The 15,648-nt window shown below is 46.6% G+C and overlaps 1 protein-coding gene across 3 annotated transcripts in view; it reads right to left on the bottom strand.

Moving 5' to 3' along the window:
- SH3RF2 (SH3 domain containing ring finger 2) overlaps positions 1-15,007 on the bottom strand; it is a 135,345-nt gene extending 120,338 nt beyond the window's left edge. For 2 of the 3 annotated variants that reach the window (XM_056116881.1, XM_056116882.1), the window contains exon 1: positions 13,023-13,691. In XM_056116881.1, coding sequence (XP_055972856.1) covers positions 13,023-13,661 — 639 coding nt within the window. In that variant the 5' untranslated portion in view covers positions 13,662-13,691. Of the gene's footprint in view, positions 1-13,022; positions 13,692-14,929 lie in introns of those variants that run through there. The other variant, XM_056116884.1, reaches the window with a different exon arrangement.
- Between the last annotated feature and the right edge of the window lie 641 nt (positions 15,008-15,648).

The following is a 15,648-nucleotide window of genomic DNA, read 5'->3' as shown; positions in this document are numbered from 1 at the left end:
TGTTTGCAGGAGTCCAGGTTTAATCCCTGCACAACCAGAAAAAAACACCAAGCAAAACAGAGGAGGGCATCGCTTCTCAACAGTCATCTGAGATGTGAAAGACAAAGACAAAAAAGTATATATGATGTATATTATTTATAATAAAATATTATATATATATGCAGCACTATTTACAATAGCTAGAATCTGGAAAAAATCCGAGTGTCCAAGAACAGATGACTGGTTAAAGAAACTTTGGTACATCTACACAATGGAATACTCTGCAGCTGTTAGAAAAGATGAAATCATGCAATTCGCACATAACTGGATGGACATGGAGAGTATCATGCTAAAAAAGTGAAATAAATCAGAAAGAGAGGAACAGACATAGAAGGACTGCACTCATTTGTGGAATATAAAGTAACATAATAGGAGACTAACACCTAAGGACAGTAGAGATAAGGGCCAGGAGGATCTCTCCAAGGCTTGGAAGCCAGAGTCATGTTCTGGGGCGGGGGGGGGGGGGGGAGAGGGGGGAAGGCAGCTGGGATAGAGAAGGGACCATTTATTATAAGTAAATGATGATTGGAGAGCTTATTCACGATGGTAGATGCATGATGAAAGTAGACTATGGACCAAACATGATGGCCATTTAGTACCTGTATTGAAAACCAAATAAACCCAAAAGGGAAGAGAAGAGAGAGAGAGAGAGAGAGAGAGAGAGAGAGAGAGAGAGAGAGAGAGAGAAAGGAAATGTGCCTGTCACAGAGGTGGGGGTGGGGTATGGGGTGGGGTGGGGGGTCGGGGGTGATGGGAGTGATCCTGGGAACATTGGTGGTAGAGAATGGGCACTGGTGGACAGATGGGTACTTGAACATTGTATGACTGAAACCTAATCACGAAAGTTTGCAAGTTTGTAATTGTATCTCACAGGGATTAAAATAAAAAATTTAAAATATTATATATAATATATGCAATAGAATATATCTTTATCTATAAAAGGGCAAAAGGGGCTGAAGTACAGCAAATAAGGGTTCAAACACAACATATGGACTCCTGAACCCAGGCAAAAGTGAGCCCTGAGTGCAGAGCCAGGAGTAAGCCTTGAGCAACACCACGTGTGGCCCCAAACCAACCAAACAAAAATAACCCAAATGCAGCCCCTACAACTACCCGGAACCCTTCTATAATAATAGGACTGCTAAGTTTTCATGTGTCTATTTTCTCCCATTGAAAAAAAGATGAACATTTACTGAGCATAAACGTGTTGTTTGTAAGCTAATGAAAATAGTGGCAACAATCCCAATGAACTGTAGAAATGAGATTCTGTAGGTAAAAGCACTTTCCTCAATATCAAGGGTAGTGATATTGTACTCAGAAAACAGATAAACATGGTCTTGTTCAAACAAAAGAGCTGAACCGTTGAGGCCAGCGATACAGTACAGTAGGTAAAGCATTTATCTCACATGCGGCTGACCTAGGTTAGCTCCTCAGCTCCACACACAGTCCCCCTGAAGCTGCCAAGAGTGATCCTTGAGCAGAGAGCCATGAGTATGCCTGAGCATAGGTGGATATGGCCCCAAATCAAACATCAAGAAAGCAGACTCCTCTAAAAAAGTGCTTAACTCAGTGCCTGACATATAGTAAGTCTTTTTAAGATTTGTTAACTTAGTTAGACTTTTTAAGATTTACTAACTTTGCAAGACATACTAAATGATAGTCTTTTAGATTTAAGATTTAGTGTTTCATAATTGCTAGTTTTCATGGTTTCACCCTAAAAGACTCTCTCTCTCTCTCTCTCTCTCCCTGGGCCACCAACTATTGGTCATGCTCAGGGACCACATTCTGCTGGGGATCAAACCTGTGACTCCCCATGAAATTTACATACAAGTGGTACTACATGGAAAGGATCATGTTTAGCGAAATGAGTCAGAAAGAGAGGGATAGACATAGAAAGATTGGATTCATCTGGGGAACATAAAGTAACAAAATAGGAGACTAACACCCAAGAATGGCCGAGATTAGTACCAGGAATTTTACTCCATGGCTTGGAGGCCAACCACACATGCTAGGGGGAAAAGGGAGCTCAGATAGAGAAGGGAGCACCAAATAAAGGGTGTTGGGAGGATCCTCCCAGGATGGGAGAAGCATGCTGAAAGTAGACTATAGACTGAACATGATTGCCACTCAATGCCTCTTTTGCAAACCACAACACCCAAAAGGAGAGAGAAAACAAAAGGGAATGCCCTGCCACACAGGCAGGGTGGGATGGGGGGATGGGGGGTGGGTGGGAGGGATACTGGGACCAGTGGTGGTGGAGAATGGGCACTGGTGGAGGGATGGGTATTTGATCATTGTATAATTGAAACCCAAGCACAAAAATTTGTAAGTCTACAACTGTACCTCATGGTGTTTTACTAATAAAAATTTAAAAAAATAAACTGTGACTCCCATTTGAACTCTTCTCTGTCAAGACCACGACCTCTCTGACGCCGAGGATCTGATCTGACGATTTTTATTTTTTATTGGGAGTCAGCAAAAGGTCCTACACAGAAAAGATGTCCTAGACTTGTCTGTGACATGAAGGAGACACTGAAAGTTAATATCTAAGGTGATACGTGACACCCTTAGGCTGGGAAGAACTGCTCAAGGGTTCTATGGTTAGAAGCGCTGCTCACTGTTGTCTTCTCGTCCCTCCCCCCAATCGAGGTCCTATCCAAAGGGCAGGCAGGGTGAGCCTGAGGACTGGGTGTCCACAAAGCCACCTCCATCCAGCCCGGATACTCACACTTCACAGGTCTCCCCTCATTTACATCCTCCCCATCAGCCTCTAGGTGAGTGCGCCGCTCACATTTTACAGCGAAGAGGCTCTGAGCGACTCACCCACAAGGAACAGCTGGCACCTATGGCTGCGGAGCCTTTGGTCTGAGTGACAGCTGTAGCCTGTCCACCTCTCCCCCTGCGGGGGCTCCTTCAGAAGACCGGTGTCTGTATTTTGAAGGTGGGATTCAAATGCCTGTTCCTTTTTCTTTCTTTCTTTCTTTCTTTCTTTCTTTCTTTCTTTCTTTCTTTCTTTCTTTCTTTCTTTCCTTCCTTCCTTCCTTCCCTTCCTTCCTTCCTTCCTTCCTTCCTTCCTTCCTTCCTTCCTTCCTTTCTTTCTTTCCTTCTTTCTTTCTTGTCACACCCAGCGATGCTCAGGGGTTACTCCTGGCTCTGCACTCAGGAATTACTCCTGGAGGTGCTCAGGGGATCATATGGGACGCTGAGAATTGAACCCGGGTCGGCTGTGTGCAAGGCAAATGCCTTACCCACTGTGCTAACACCCCAGCCCCACGCCTGTTCCTTTTTTTTTTTTTTTTTTTTTTTTTTTTAGAAAGAAGCTTTGAAAAATGAGTGTGGACTGAGGGAGAATCACAGATACTTGGGTGATCTCACCTCTCTGGAGTATGAAAAGAGACAAAGCAAAGGAGCAGACAGTCTTCCCTTGTGCGGCAGGGGAGGACTACTGAAAACAGAACTCCTCGGTCTTTGGCTCTAGAACTGAAGTTAGAGAGCATCATGGGTGGGAGATGTGGGGGAGAGGCAGGGGAAAGGTGGGCCAGAAGTGGGCTCGGGACAGTTGTGGTCTTGGTGGTTGTGGGATATGCGAGAAGAATGCTTTACCTTCTGTGCTTTATCTCTGGTCCCAAAGATTCTGCGTTTTTTGTTTGAACGAGACCATGTATATCTGCTTTCGAAGTACAATATCATCACCCTACACCCCGCCAGTCGAGTTGAGGTACTTTGGTAGATATACAATTTATGTTTGTACATCAAAACCATAAATGACAACACTTTTGTAAGCTTGTGACCTCAATTACCACTAAATTGATAATAAAAATAGATGCACTTAAAAAGAAAAAGTATGTGCTAATGACAGCGATGGTTTATTGGGCACAAAATCTCTGTCTGCAGTGGTGAAAAAGATCTGGAGGGCCTGGGCATGACTCAGGGAAAAAGAAAGCCTCATGCCTCGTAAACATGAGGCCACGAGTCTGATCCCTAGTGCTGTCTCTCTGGCTCTGCTCTCTGGGGTACCCAGTGATGCCACAGAATGTGTGATCACCAGCCACCAATACTCTACTGAAGAGGAGAGTAGACATTGCACCCAAGTGTGCGTGTGCCCACCCACCAGCCCCAACCCATTATCTCAATCATGAAAGGAAAAAGAAGGAAAAGGTGTTCTGAAATGGATGACTGCACACCAGTTCAAACGTTCCCAGCGCCGCTGGCCTATGCTCCCACCCAGACAGATGTCTGTGACGTACGGGATGGAGGTGTGGTACGTGTGGCATGTGAAGCCCATGGCCCACCTGGCATTCTGCATTTCCTTCATAACAAAGACAGCATGATTCAGCTCCAAAAGCAGCGGTGAATTCTCTAACCTCTTCTCTACTGTCTTGGGCATCCCTGTGACCAAGTGCCAATTCACTCAGCAGTCAGTCTTTCTCCCAAGACCCAATAAACAACTGAAATGACAGTTTAGTCTCACACTGAAAGGATTTTCCTGTCTTCCAGCTCGTCAGTTCAAGACCTAAATTAAGTTTCTGGGACTGGAAAGACAGTACAGCAGGTAGGGTGCTTGCCTTGCAGGCAGTCACCTGGGTTCGACCCCTGGTACCCCCTATGGTCTCCTGAGCACTGCCGGGAGTGATTCCTGTGTGCAGAACCAGGAGTTACCCCTGAGCATCATCAGGTGTGGCCCCCAAACAAAAAAACAAAACAAAGCTAGAATTAAGTGGTTTTGAACCTGGCTCACAATATTTTCCAGAAAGGGCTGGCTGTCACCCAGAAGGGTATTTAATAAAGACATTCTCTTCTAGACTATCTCAGTCACCCCAGGACCTTGTGCCTGGGCTGGTCACAAGGCTCTGGCTGGCCATTGGTTTCTGCACCATGAGATGGGTCTCAGATAGCACCAGGATTCTTCGTGCATTTATCCCTTCAGAAATGGTGTGGAGTGGGGGATTCCCATAGGCCGGGTGCTGAACACAGCACTGAGACAAGACCAGTAGCTGGTTTTCCTTGTGCTGGCAGGGGAGGGGTGGTGGTGAGAGGGGGGTGTGGCAGCAGGGTTGGAGGTGGGGTTGAGGATTTCCCCTTCCATCTGGTTTCTTCTCTGGCTTCTCCTCTGAGATGTCTTTCCCCCCATTCCCTCCAGCCTTTTCCCACTCACATGCTCAGAGGAGACCTGACTATTTTATCCCCTGGTCATGTCCTTCCTGGCCATGGAGACTCCAGTTTCCCCCTAGGAACCTTCTCTTTATTGCCAAGCTTCAATTCCCTTACAAGAAACCAGCTCACCCCCGACTTCTAAACCCTTTACTCCTGTGTTTAAGAATCCTTTGTCTTATCAATTTATCAGGCCATGATTGACTTATCCACAAGGTACGTTTTCAGTGCAAGGTTTGATGTTTTGAGACAAACCTTTAGATCATATCATGTGACACTTTGTCTTCACCCACCCCCAAACACTATAATTTATAGTTTTGCCATTTCTAGAATTTATATAAATGGAATGACAGTATGTACTCTTTTAATATTTAACATTTCTAAAATAGGATGCATCTCACTGTGAACAACTATCATTATAGTATTTTTTCCCCTTAAGAAATATAACCAACTAGAAAAAGTATCTTGTAATGGCAAATATCTTTAGATCAGGGATAAAAATACATAGATAGATCCAGAAATACTGACCAGTTCCTAAATCTGGCAAGCCACTTAGCACCAGGAAGGTGAGAAGCTTTACTGCGTAGGTTCCTGGGTGCCTATATGTGGATACTGGTAGGAGCTAAATAAATTCTACAGAAGACGGGATAGCGAATTTCACAGAATTTTCTAAAAATACCTCCTAATGGTAAGAACTTGCCTAAGTCTCTTCTTGGAATGAGTCAATAGCCTCTAGCTCTGTACAGATTGTTTTGGGGGCTTGGCTTTCTCTGCATTGGTCTGAGACTGCATTTCTCAAATATGTATTCCATGGCAATTAATAGTCATAGTGCTAATTAAAGGGGGAGAGGGTGGAGATCGTACGGTCATAGAAATTTGGAAAATGTTTTATTATCATCTACCTAAATATCTACCACACAGTAGGTAGTAAAAGCCCTGAAAAACACTGCAGTAGAGGAAAAAATATATAATTTAGGTTGACCCCAAGTCTCACACATGAGTGGTGGGCCCTATTGCTATCCACAATCCAGGCACTCTAGGTCTTTTGGTTTTTTGAGTCACACCCGGTGATGCTCAGGGATTACTCCTTGCTCTGTACTCAGGGGTGACTCCTGGTCTTTTGGTGGTGATCAGAGGACCAATGGGATACCAGGGATCAAACTCAGGTCAGTCAGCCGAGTACCCTACCCACTGTATTATCTCTCCACTCCCCTCTTAGGTCTGTTTTAGTCTGTCTTGTTGGAACACTACAGAATGCTGATTAAGGGCTTGCAGAATAGGCCTACGGAAAGTGAGCTGATGTATAAAATTGGGAATGCAACTTGAGAAAGAAAGGAGAAAATAAAGAAATTGAGGAGAGCAGAGTTTGAGCTGGTCCCAGCTCTGCTCAAAGCATGAAGTGGCAACTGGAATGGAGGGATGAGGATGAGCTTTTGGAGTGAGTGCTGAGCCAGAGCTGGGGCCGTGGCCAATACTCTATAGAAGGTACCTATGGGCTAGCAACCGTGGTCTAGGCTCTCCCTGTAGATCACACCACTATTAGTGTTAAAGGTGTTAAAGGCCCAGATACCATTAGTTACCACTAATAGTTAAAGCTGGTAACCAAGGGGCTGTCTTCAACTCAGAAGAGCTTACCTGTGGGGTGATTCTGATCATTTAAATGACAGAAAAACCCTTCTCAAGAGGAGTATTGATGCCAGGCACAGGGATGAAAGGAAATCAAAGCAGGTCAGAGAAAACCAGGCCGAGGAGAGAAATGTGCATGAGCTCTTCGCTTTGTACATTGAACATATTGTATATAAGACGTAAAACATAGGCCTACCAATATCTAAGTATGTATACATTTAAATTCATTTATATTTCAATGACTTTTAACAGGCAAGCATATTTAACAACCACCACGATCAGGAGGCAAGGCAGACTCAATCTCCACCATTGCCTCGTGCTCCCACTCTATGGTCCTATCCTCTCCTAACCCACAATCCTCGTAACCACTGAAACACCTCTATTTTTCTTCATTCTACTTTGTAAGAACTCCTTACCCCTTGCTGTTCCCCTTGCTTAGTGGAGGTCTCTGCATATCAATGCGTGGGACTGGCAAAGAATGGCAGACACAATGCCAGCAGATGTTTTGTTTTGCTCTTGGCTGCGGCTAATAGTAATTGCATGTGATGCATCAGGCACTTGTCCTAAACTTTTAGCATGCATTAGCTAATTTAAATCCCACAATAGCCTTATGACACATGTATGCCATTATCAGCTCTATTATGTGACTGTGGAAACTTGTGGTCATGGAGGTTAAGTGACTGACTTAAGATCACACAGCTGATGAATCCCAGTTTGAACCCAGTCCCACTGCCTCAAATCCTTGAACCCAAGCATAAGTAAGAAAAGAGGATGGTATGTAACTAGAAATAAGGCTAATTGAGAGGTGCACAGATGATTTGGGGCTAAGTGGTGTTTGTTTATAAAATTGTTTTTTTATTGAACTAATATTAGCTTATAACATTATACATCTCAGGTATATATAGCACTATAATTGTACATCTGTGAATACTGTATAATCACAGAAGAATTTAGTTCTTATCTATTAATTATACACTTGAACCCCCCTTGACCTACAAGCCACCCCCAAATTACTTCCCAATATATGAGTTTGTTTTTGTGTGTCTTGTTTGTGTTTTTTCTTTATATTCCACACATGACCAAAAATCTTATGTTATATCTTTGTCCATCTCACTTATTTAATTTAGCATAAAATCCTGTAGGTTCACCCATGTTCTCTCAAATGACAAAAATATTATCTCTCCTTCCTTCCTTCCTTCCTTCCTTCCTTCCTTCCTTCCTTCCTTCCTTCCTTCCTTCTTTCCTTCCTTCCTTCTTTCCTTCCTTCCTTCTTTCTTTCCTATTTTGGGCCACACCCAGCAGAGCTCAGGGCTTACTCCTGCGAGGCTTGGGGCCCAGTATGTGGTTCTGGGGATCAAATCCAGGTCAGCTGTGAATAAGACAAACTCCTTTAACCTACTATACTATCTCTCAGCACCTGTTTGTTTTTCTGTTATATAAGTTTTTAAGCTATTTTGAAATTTTTTTTTCTTTTTGGGTCACATCCAGCGATGCACAGGGGTTACTCCTGGCTCTGCACTCAGGAATTTCTCCTGGTAGTGCTCAAGGGGCCATATGGGATGCTGGGAATCGAACCTGGGTTGGCTGCGTGCAAGGCAAATGCTCTACCTGCTGTGCTATTGCTCCAGCCCCTTAAGCTGTTTTGAATGTTAACCCTTTTTCAATAAATGATTTGCAAATATCTCCTCCCATTCAGAAAGTTGTCTTTTTTGTTTTTGTAGTGTTTTGTTTTGTTGTTTTCCATGAGGTATTTGGTTTGAATTTGTCCCATTTATTGTTCTGCTTCTGTTTCTTTTATGGAGACTTTTCCTAAACACTCCTATGTGTTTAGAAAGGATTTGTGACTGTGTATGAACCTGGAGCCATCTGGCTCCTACCGTGGGGTCTTCTACCTGCCACATGTAGTCCTTGCTGACCTAGGAGGCACCTGCTGGCTATTTTCAGAGACTTGAGATGATCTTTGTCCCTTTGCAAATTTGGCAAAATCCACTGTTCGCGGCACCATTCTGCCGAGGACATAACAACAGGGACCCAGGGAAGGGCTGAATATGTTCTGGCTTCTCATTCCCTCCTGTGCCTCTGCCCTTATCCCCTCTCCTCTTTCCCCACCCCCTGGTCACTTGCAAAAGCAACTAAAATGTTTTTAGGACACAGCCATCTGGCCCAAGGTTGGAGGTGGCAGGTGTGTTCCCACTGAGATGGGGAGTGTGGGACAGGAATGTGTGTTGTTGGCACGGTGCTTCACAAAGGGAGAAAGTCCTGCCCTGCAAGCACAGGGCATTAACATTTGTATTGAATGGAGGGTGCAAAGTAGGGGAAGGAAAAACACAAGTCAATGAACTTGGGATACTCGGAAAGTGGACAGGCTTCTTGGCCTGCCTAGAGTTTGAGAGCTTGCTGTTCAACGAAGGGTTTTTTCTTTTAGAATTTTCTTCTAGAATCAACCCCCCAGCTCCTAAAGGGTCTTGGCATGGAGCTGAGAAGACTCCTACAGCTGAGTCATGGCCATGAATCATTTGAAGACAAACAAAACAAACCCGAAAACAGGGTACCATGAACCTTCTCTGGATGACACTATTAAGAAGGGGTGAAAGAGGACATCTAATTTAGAGCAGAAAGTGTTGAGTCACTTCAGTAACAATAACAGGTAACATTTATTGAGCACTTAGTATAAGCCAGTCCCCGTGCTGAGAGCTAATTGACCTGAATCATCTCATTTATTTCTCACAACAACCATTGGGGGTTGGTACCACTATTATGTCCAATTTGCAGATGAGAGAATAGCAGGCTCGGGGGTTTGACTCACTAGAAGTACAACACGCTGGAAGAGGGTAGATTCAGGAGGAAAACGCTGATATTTTTCAAACCAAAATGAGCACACTTTTAACTGCATTGATTTACTGCCATTTGGAATTCAGAAATGTAAGGAAAGTGTAGCAAAGTGGAGAGGCCAAAAGATCAACTCTTGGGAAGCCCTTAATCTTGGTGAAGCCTGGCACATTTCCTTGGTTTGACGGCAGAAATGAAAGGGAAAAGGGTTAGTGGGATTGGCACAGCCAAGGTGCCTCCAGGAGTTTGTTGATCTCACCTGTTGGCTTGGAAAACATTGACTGCTACAGAAACTAGGACCATTTCTCAAGTTTTCTCTTTACATAACTGATGGGGGAGAGTTTGAGGCATGTGGATACAATGAACTACTTTTTCTGTCTGGGGCTGACACTGTGAAGAGTGACTGTTGGTACCATTGTAACATACTGGTTGGCACAAGAAGCTCCGGGTCTTCTGAGCCAGCAAACAGGTCCTGATAAGCTTATTTTTCAGACAGGACTAGGTAAGCAGAAGTGACTTAGGCTGTGGAACGCTCGGGGTCAGGAAGTGAAATGAAACATTGCAGAGTGTCAGGTTGAGATGGGGCCTTCTGGTGGAGGAGCTTTCTAGAATAGCACCCTGTGACACTGGTTATTTATGTCCTCAGAGGAGAGTACTTTATACTTAGCATCATCCTGGCCTGGACTCATCATAGAATCAAGTTCAATAATAATACGTGTTACGCATTCCCTTGAGGGCTATCACGCTTTTGTGTTTTGTAGAACGCCTTCTGTGTTTTGTAGAACACAATAAACAGTCAATAATAATGTTTACTACGACAATGATCTTCCAAATGTCTTTCATCCCAGTGCTCAGAAAACATTAATTAACGAAGCCTCACAATGGCTCTCTGCTTTTACAGTACCTTTCCCCATTTTACAGAATTTTAAATTAAGACCCAGCAGAGTTAAGTGGCTTGCTCAAAGTCCTACATTCACAATGACAATGACACCTTGCATCAGCAGGACATGTTCTTTTTCTAAGGCGAAATGAGTCTTTCACAAATAGAATTCTCAGATTGCTGTGAAGGAAGGTGGTTAGCAAGGCGGAGAGTGAGGGAATGGTACACTTATAGCCAGGAATGGGTTCATCCATCTGCCCTTCCAGGCAGGCAACCAAAGAATGAGTTGAGCTTCTCCAAGGAAGGATGGCTCCAGAAATGAAGGAAGTGGGGGCAGTTTGAGGGTGGCTGTAAGCTTTTATTTTGTGCCAATCATCTTCAACAAACCTTGAAACCTTGGCCCTACCTGGACACAGGCGCCTGCAACAACGTGCTTATGTGCTTCAGCCTCACGACAGGACTGTGCCCGCTGCATCAAGGACACCACCCCAGAGCTGGCACCTTGGCTTGTGTTACAAATCCCTATGAAAGATTTCTCAGGAAATGAGGCATCTTTCAAAGAACCAGCCCTGATCCCCACCACTCCCTTCGCTGGAACACCAGGAGGGGCTGGAGAATCCTCTGTGGTTTACAAGCATGGTAGCTGGGTTCTTTCTGATGCTACATTTTCTAAGCAACATAATGACGCTAAAAAGATAGAAACACAAACAAAGAGATTCCCAAGGCCATAGAGATCTTGTCACCCTCCAGTGTGGCAATACCACCAAATTGAATAATAACTAGGCAGATTTTGCATGGTGGGGGATGGGGTGGGAAACAGATTGCTGAATCTTAGGAATTTGAAGGAGTTTGGGGGGTAGCATTTTCTAGAAACAAGGCATATTTGGGGCAGAAGTGATAGCACAGCAGGTAGGGTGTTTGCCTTGCATGTGGCCGACCGAATTTGATTCCCAGCACCCCATATGGTCCCCTGAGCACTTTCAGGAGTAGTTCCTGAGTGCATGATCCAGGAGGAACCTCTGTGTATCGCCAGGTGTGACCCAAAAAGTAAAAGCAAAAAAAAAAAAAATAGAAACAAGGTGTATTTGGGAAAAGTTGGCTCCCCTACTCCCATCCCACCCTTTCAGGCCTGTGGATTCTGTCTGATCAATGACTAGAACAGATCACAAAGATGGGTCTGGGGCTCAGGAAGCAGTTCAGTGATAAAGTGAATGCTTTGCATGCAGGAGGCCTAAGTTTGAAGTCAGACACCAAACGATATATTTGTATATAGGCACCAAGTTATATACTTATTATCCCAAGGTTATTTTCTGAAATGCGTTCACACACACACACACTCACACACACATACACACACAACCCACCCCAATAATGGGATGTAACAAAGCGTAACATAGCGTAACAAAACAATACTGTGGATCAAAGCCAGGTCCTGACACACGCAAGGCAAGTGCTGTGCTGTTGAACCACCTCCCTGTCCCACTACGTTCTGTTTGGAAACTTTCCATACCCACCAAGTCCCAGCAGGTGCGAGGTGACACGAAGAATCATTTAGAAAACTGCCCCAAATGCCCATTATGTCCCTGCTCTCTTATGTAGGGAAGGAGTCTGGGACAGATTGCCCTGCCCACGGTGAGCCTGGCACTCACACTTTCAGAGGAACATCCTGCTTTGGCTTTCTAAGGATGGCATGACCCAGAGCCTGACTGTCCTTGGTCACTTTGGCAAGCAGACTCCAGGGGTGACAGTGCAAATAGCTCCCCTGGAGACTGTGCCCTGTGGACTTGCACCCGCTTAGCTCAGCCCTGAGAGCATTACCAGAGGGTCTCTTGGGTGGCTGCTAGGTCCTTTGGGGGCTTCTGATACTGCCATTCATGCATCTGTTGTGTGAGTTTTATTCCTTTCCTACAGTAAGGCGCACCAGAGAGCTCCTACGTATATCTGCTGGTGGTCCTACAATGCAGGCTCCAGTCAATCAGTGCTCCCAGAACACACTTCCCTCCCTACAAGTTTAACCTTGATGACTGTCAGTGGGTTCTGAGCGAGCCCAGTCGGGATGGCACTCTCCCACTGGGGGTGGGAAGACAAATAAGGGTATACAAGCAAAGTGAATCCTGACATTTGGAAACTTTTCCTGGCTCTCCGAGCTCTGAGCGGTGGCCTTGGTTCTTTTTCTCTTTCCTTCCCTCCCTGCATTTCCCATGTTCTGGGACCACTTCAGAACAGCATGGGTGAAAAAGCAGAAAAAGAAATAGAAGCTTTCCCCATGACTTTCTCAAAGGAGAGGCAGCAACCTGACTCACTCTCTCCCAGCTTTAAGATCTCGCAGAGGGGCTGAGAGAGAATTTCAGAAGTGGAAAAGGTTCTCTGCCCAACATGGGGATTCATCTTTGGGGAACCCCTCACAGCACTCTCAGAAGGGCAACTAAAAGAAGATCAGGCCTAAAGGCTGAACTACACAAAAGCCTCCCGGAGGAGTAAACAAGATCGTGCTTACCCCATCCATGTGAATCCTGATGTTGGGCACAAGTCGAAGTGGACTGGACGGAAGCCCCCTGAGGTGAGTCCGGCTCTTCCTGCTGTCCTGCAGACTCAGCTCCATGGGCCTGCGGAAGGAGCCCCCTCTTCTGGGGCCCCTGTGCATGCCGTCCAGGAGACGCACGAGCAGCAGGTTGGCTGGCAGCGCCTCGATGCTGCAGAACACGGGGGTCCGGCACTCGGGGCATCTCAGCTCCTTGTGAGCCTTGAAGATCCTCTGGAGACAGGGTTTGCAGAAGGTGTGCTGGCACGGAAGCACTTTGGCCGTGACATCCAGTTTCTCCAGGCACACGGGGCACTCCAGGAGATCCAGTAACGTCAAATCATCCATTTTTTTTTTTTTTATTTCAGAACTCCAATCTGGACCCGGAGGGACCGGGTCCACATGGTTGGGGTGGGGTGGGGGAGTGGGAAGGGGGGGCGGCGCCCAGAGACGCACACAAAGTCCGAGACCGTCAGAATCCGTGCCTGAAGGAGGAAAGAAGAGAGAAAATACGGTGTCTGCTCCGGGAGTTCCAGCCCACCTACACGGAAGGCCGCGTCTCAGAAGGCAGTTTGCAAGCTCAGGGTGCCCGCACCCAAGTTCCAAATGACTCATTCTGATTCAGCGCGCGCAGGTAAAGCTTCTCGCTGCTGGAGGAGCATCCAGCAGGGAGGACTCTTCATTCACCCGTTCCCGGGCAGGAGCCCAAGGCAGGGAAATAAAACTGGGGGGTGGGGGGGGGGTCCTAGGACCGCAGACTCCACTCTCACACCAAAGCCCCCCAGCCCGCGGTTCTGCCCTGCTCTTTGCTCCTCCCTCTGTCCCCAGGGTTCAGTTGATCTAGGTTCTGCTCGGCAGGCAAACAAGTCCAGTTTAGATAGAAGGGCCATCCCACATGCGTGCAGATTGGCACACGCCCCCTCACCCCTTAGGTCTCTTGGCCCCTGATTTTGACCTAACAAGGAGCAAGAACATTTTTAGTTTCAAACTCATTTCCCAACATAGTTTTGCCTCTGCTTCAGGGGGAGCTTCCCCCCCCCCTTCTTTTTTGGCGCTCTCTCTTTCTCTCTCTCTCTCTCGCTCGCTCTCTTTCTCTCTCTCGGTGGGGTTGGGAGGTTGGGGCCACATATGCCTGTACTCAGGAATCACTCCTGCCGGTGCTTGGGGGACGATGAGGACTGAAGCATAGGCAGCTGCTTGCAAGGCAAACACCTCGCTAGCTGTGCTATCTCTATGGTCTCCCCCCAACCACCTCTCTCTGTCTCTCTCTCTCTGTCTCTCTGTCTCTGTCTCTGTCTCTGTCTCTGTCTCTGTCTCTGTCTCTCTCTCTCTCTCTCTCTCTCTCTCTCTCTCCTCTCTCCTTTCTCCTCTCTCCTTCCTACCTTCCTATCTTAGCCTCTGAGGTACCGTTCCTCCCGTAAGAGACAGTCACACAGTTTGTTCACTTTCATTTTGGGCTGAGGTCCCAGCCAGCAGTGACCAAGACGGAGAGCAGATACAGGTGTGTGCACGTGTGTGGTCCCCAACCCCCTGAACAGCTTCCTGGGGGAGGTCTGAGAAGACACCTCCAGCTTGGGAAACTCCTGGGAAGGGGGCACTGTGACAGTGGCAGGGGGAGACCCGGCAGGCTGGAGGGTGGGGTGGGGAGTGTGTGTATGGGGAGGGGTGCACGACAGACAGAGCGGACAGGTCGTGCCAGAAAGATCTATGGCTCCCGCCTTCCCCAGCCGCTTCTTCCAGGGTGTCATTGCTGGGAAAGAGTGTGTGTGTGTGTGTGTGTGTGTGTGTGTGTGTGTGTGTGTGTGTGTGGTGAGCGCGCGCGCGCACGCGCGGGGAGGGGGGAAACGAGGACCGGCGGAGAGGGGGCTTGGGGTGTCACTCACCTTGAGCTTGTAACCCCAGCTCAGTTCAGCTCAGCGTGCTTCTCTGCGGCTTGTAGGCTCCCTCCAACTCGCTTCTTCCTCCCCAAGCTGCTGCAGCGCTGCCGCTGCTTCCTCAGAGCTTTGAAAACTTTCAACTCTAAGTCTTACTCATTTCAAGGGATCGCCTTACCCAGCCCAGTTAACGCTTTCACCGCTGGGCAGCCACGCTCTGCGCTCTGCTCGGCGCTGCGCCTTCCTGCCTGGATCTTAAGTTCTGGGAAAAGGTTCCCAGGGGTAAAGGATAAGTCATCCCCTCAGGCCGAGAAGGGCTTAAGATGGTTCTATTTTTGCCTTCCTGGGTTCCCCTTTTATCCTAGAAGTGGAAGAACGCTCAGTTCTAAACCTGTGTATCTTTCAAACCTTTAGAAGAATTTTTCTTCTTCTAGTGGAGCCAGCATGATCCACAGCGGGGACACTGCACACACACACACACACACACACACACACACACACACACACACACACACACTCACACACATAAAAACACATTCACACACATACTCACACACACATGCACACACACATGCACACAAACGGTTCTTTGCTCCTGAAAAGATCATTGTCACGTCACTACTTGAATTTAGAGAGACTTTAGTGATCTCTTAGCTCCATCGCCTTCAATGACAAGGAGTGTCTCCAGTAGAAATTTCCATGCAGAAATTTGAAAGAGCACAGGAGGG

The sequence above is a fragment of the Sorex fumeus genome, unplaced genomic scaffold, assembly GCF_029834395.1.
Source record: "Sorex fumeus unplaced genomic scaffold, SorFum_2.1 ptg000033l, whole genome shotgun sequence".
NCBI classification, from domain to species: domain Eukaryota; kingdom Metazoa; phylum Chordata; class Mammalia; order Eulipotyphla; family Soricidae; genus Sorex; species Sorex fumeus.
Note: the sequence above shows the minus strand (reverse complement) of the source record. Positions and strands in the feature narration are given on the sequence as shown.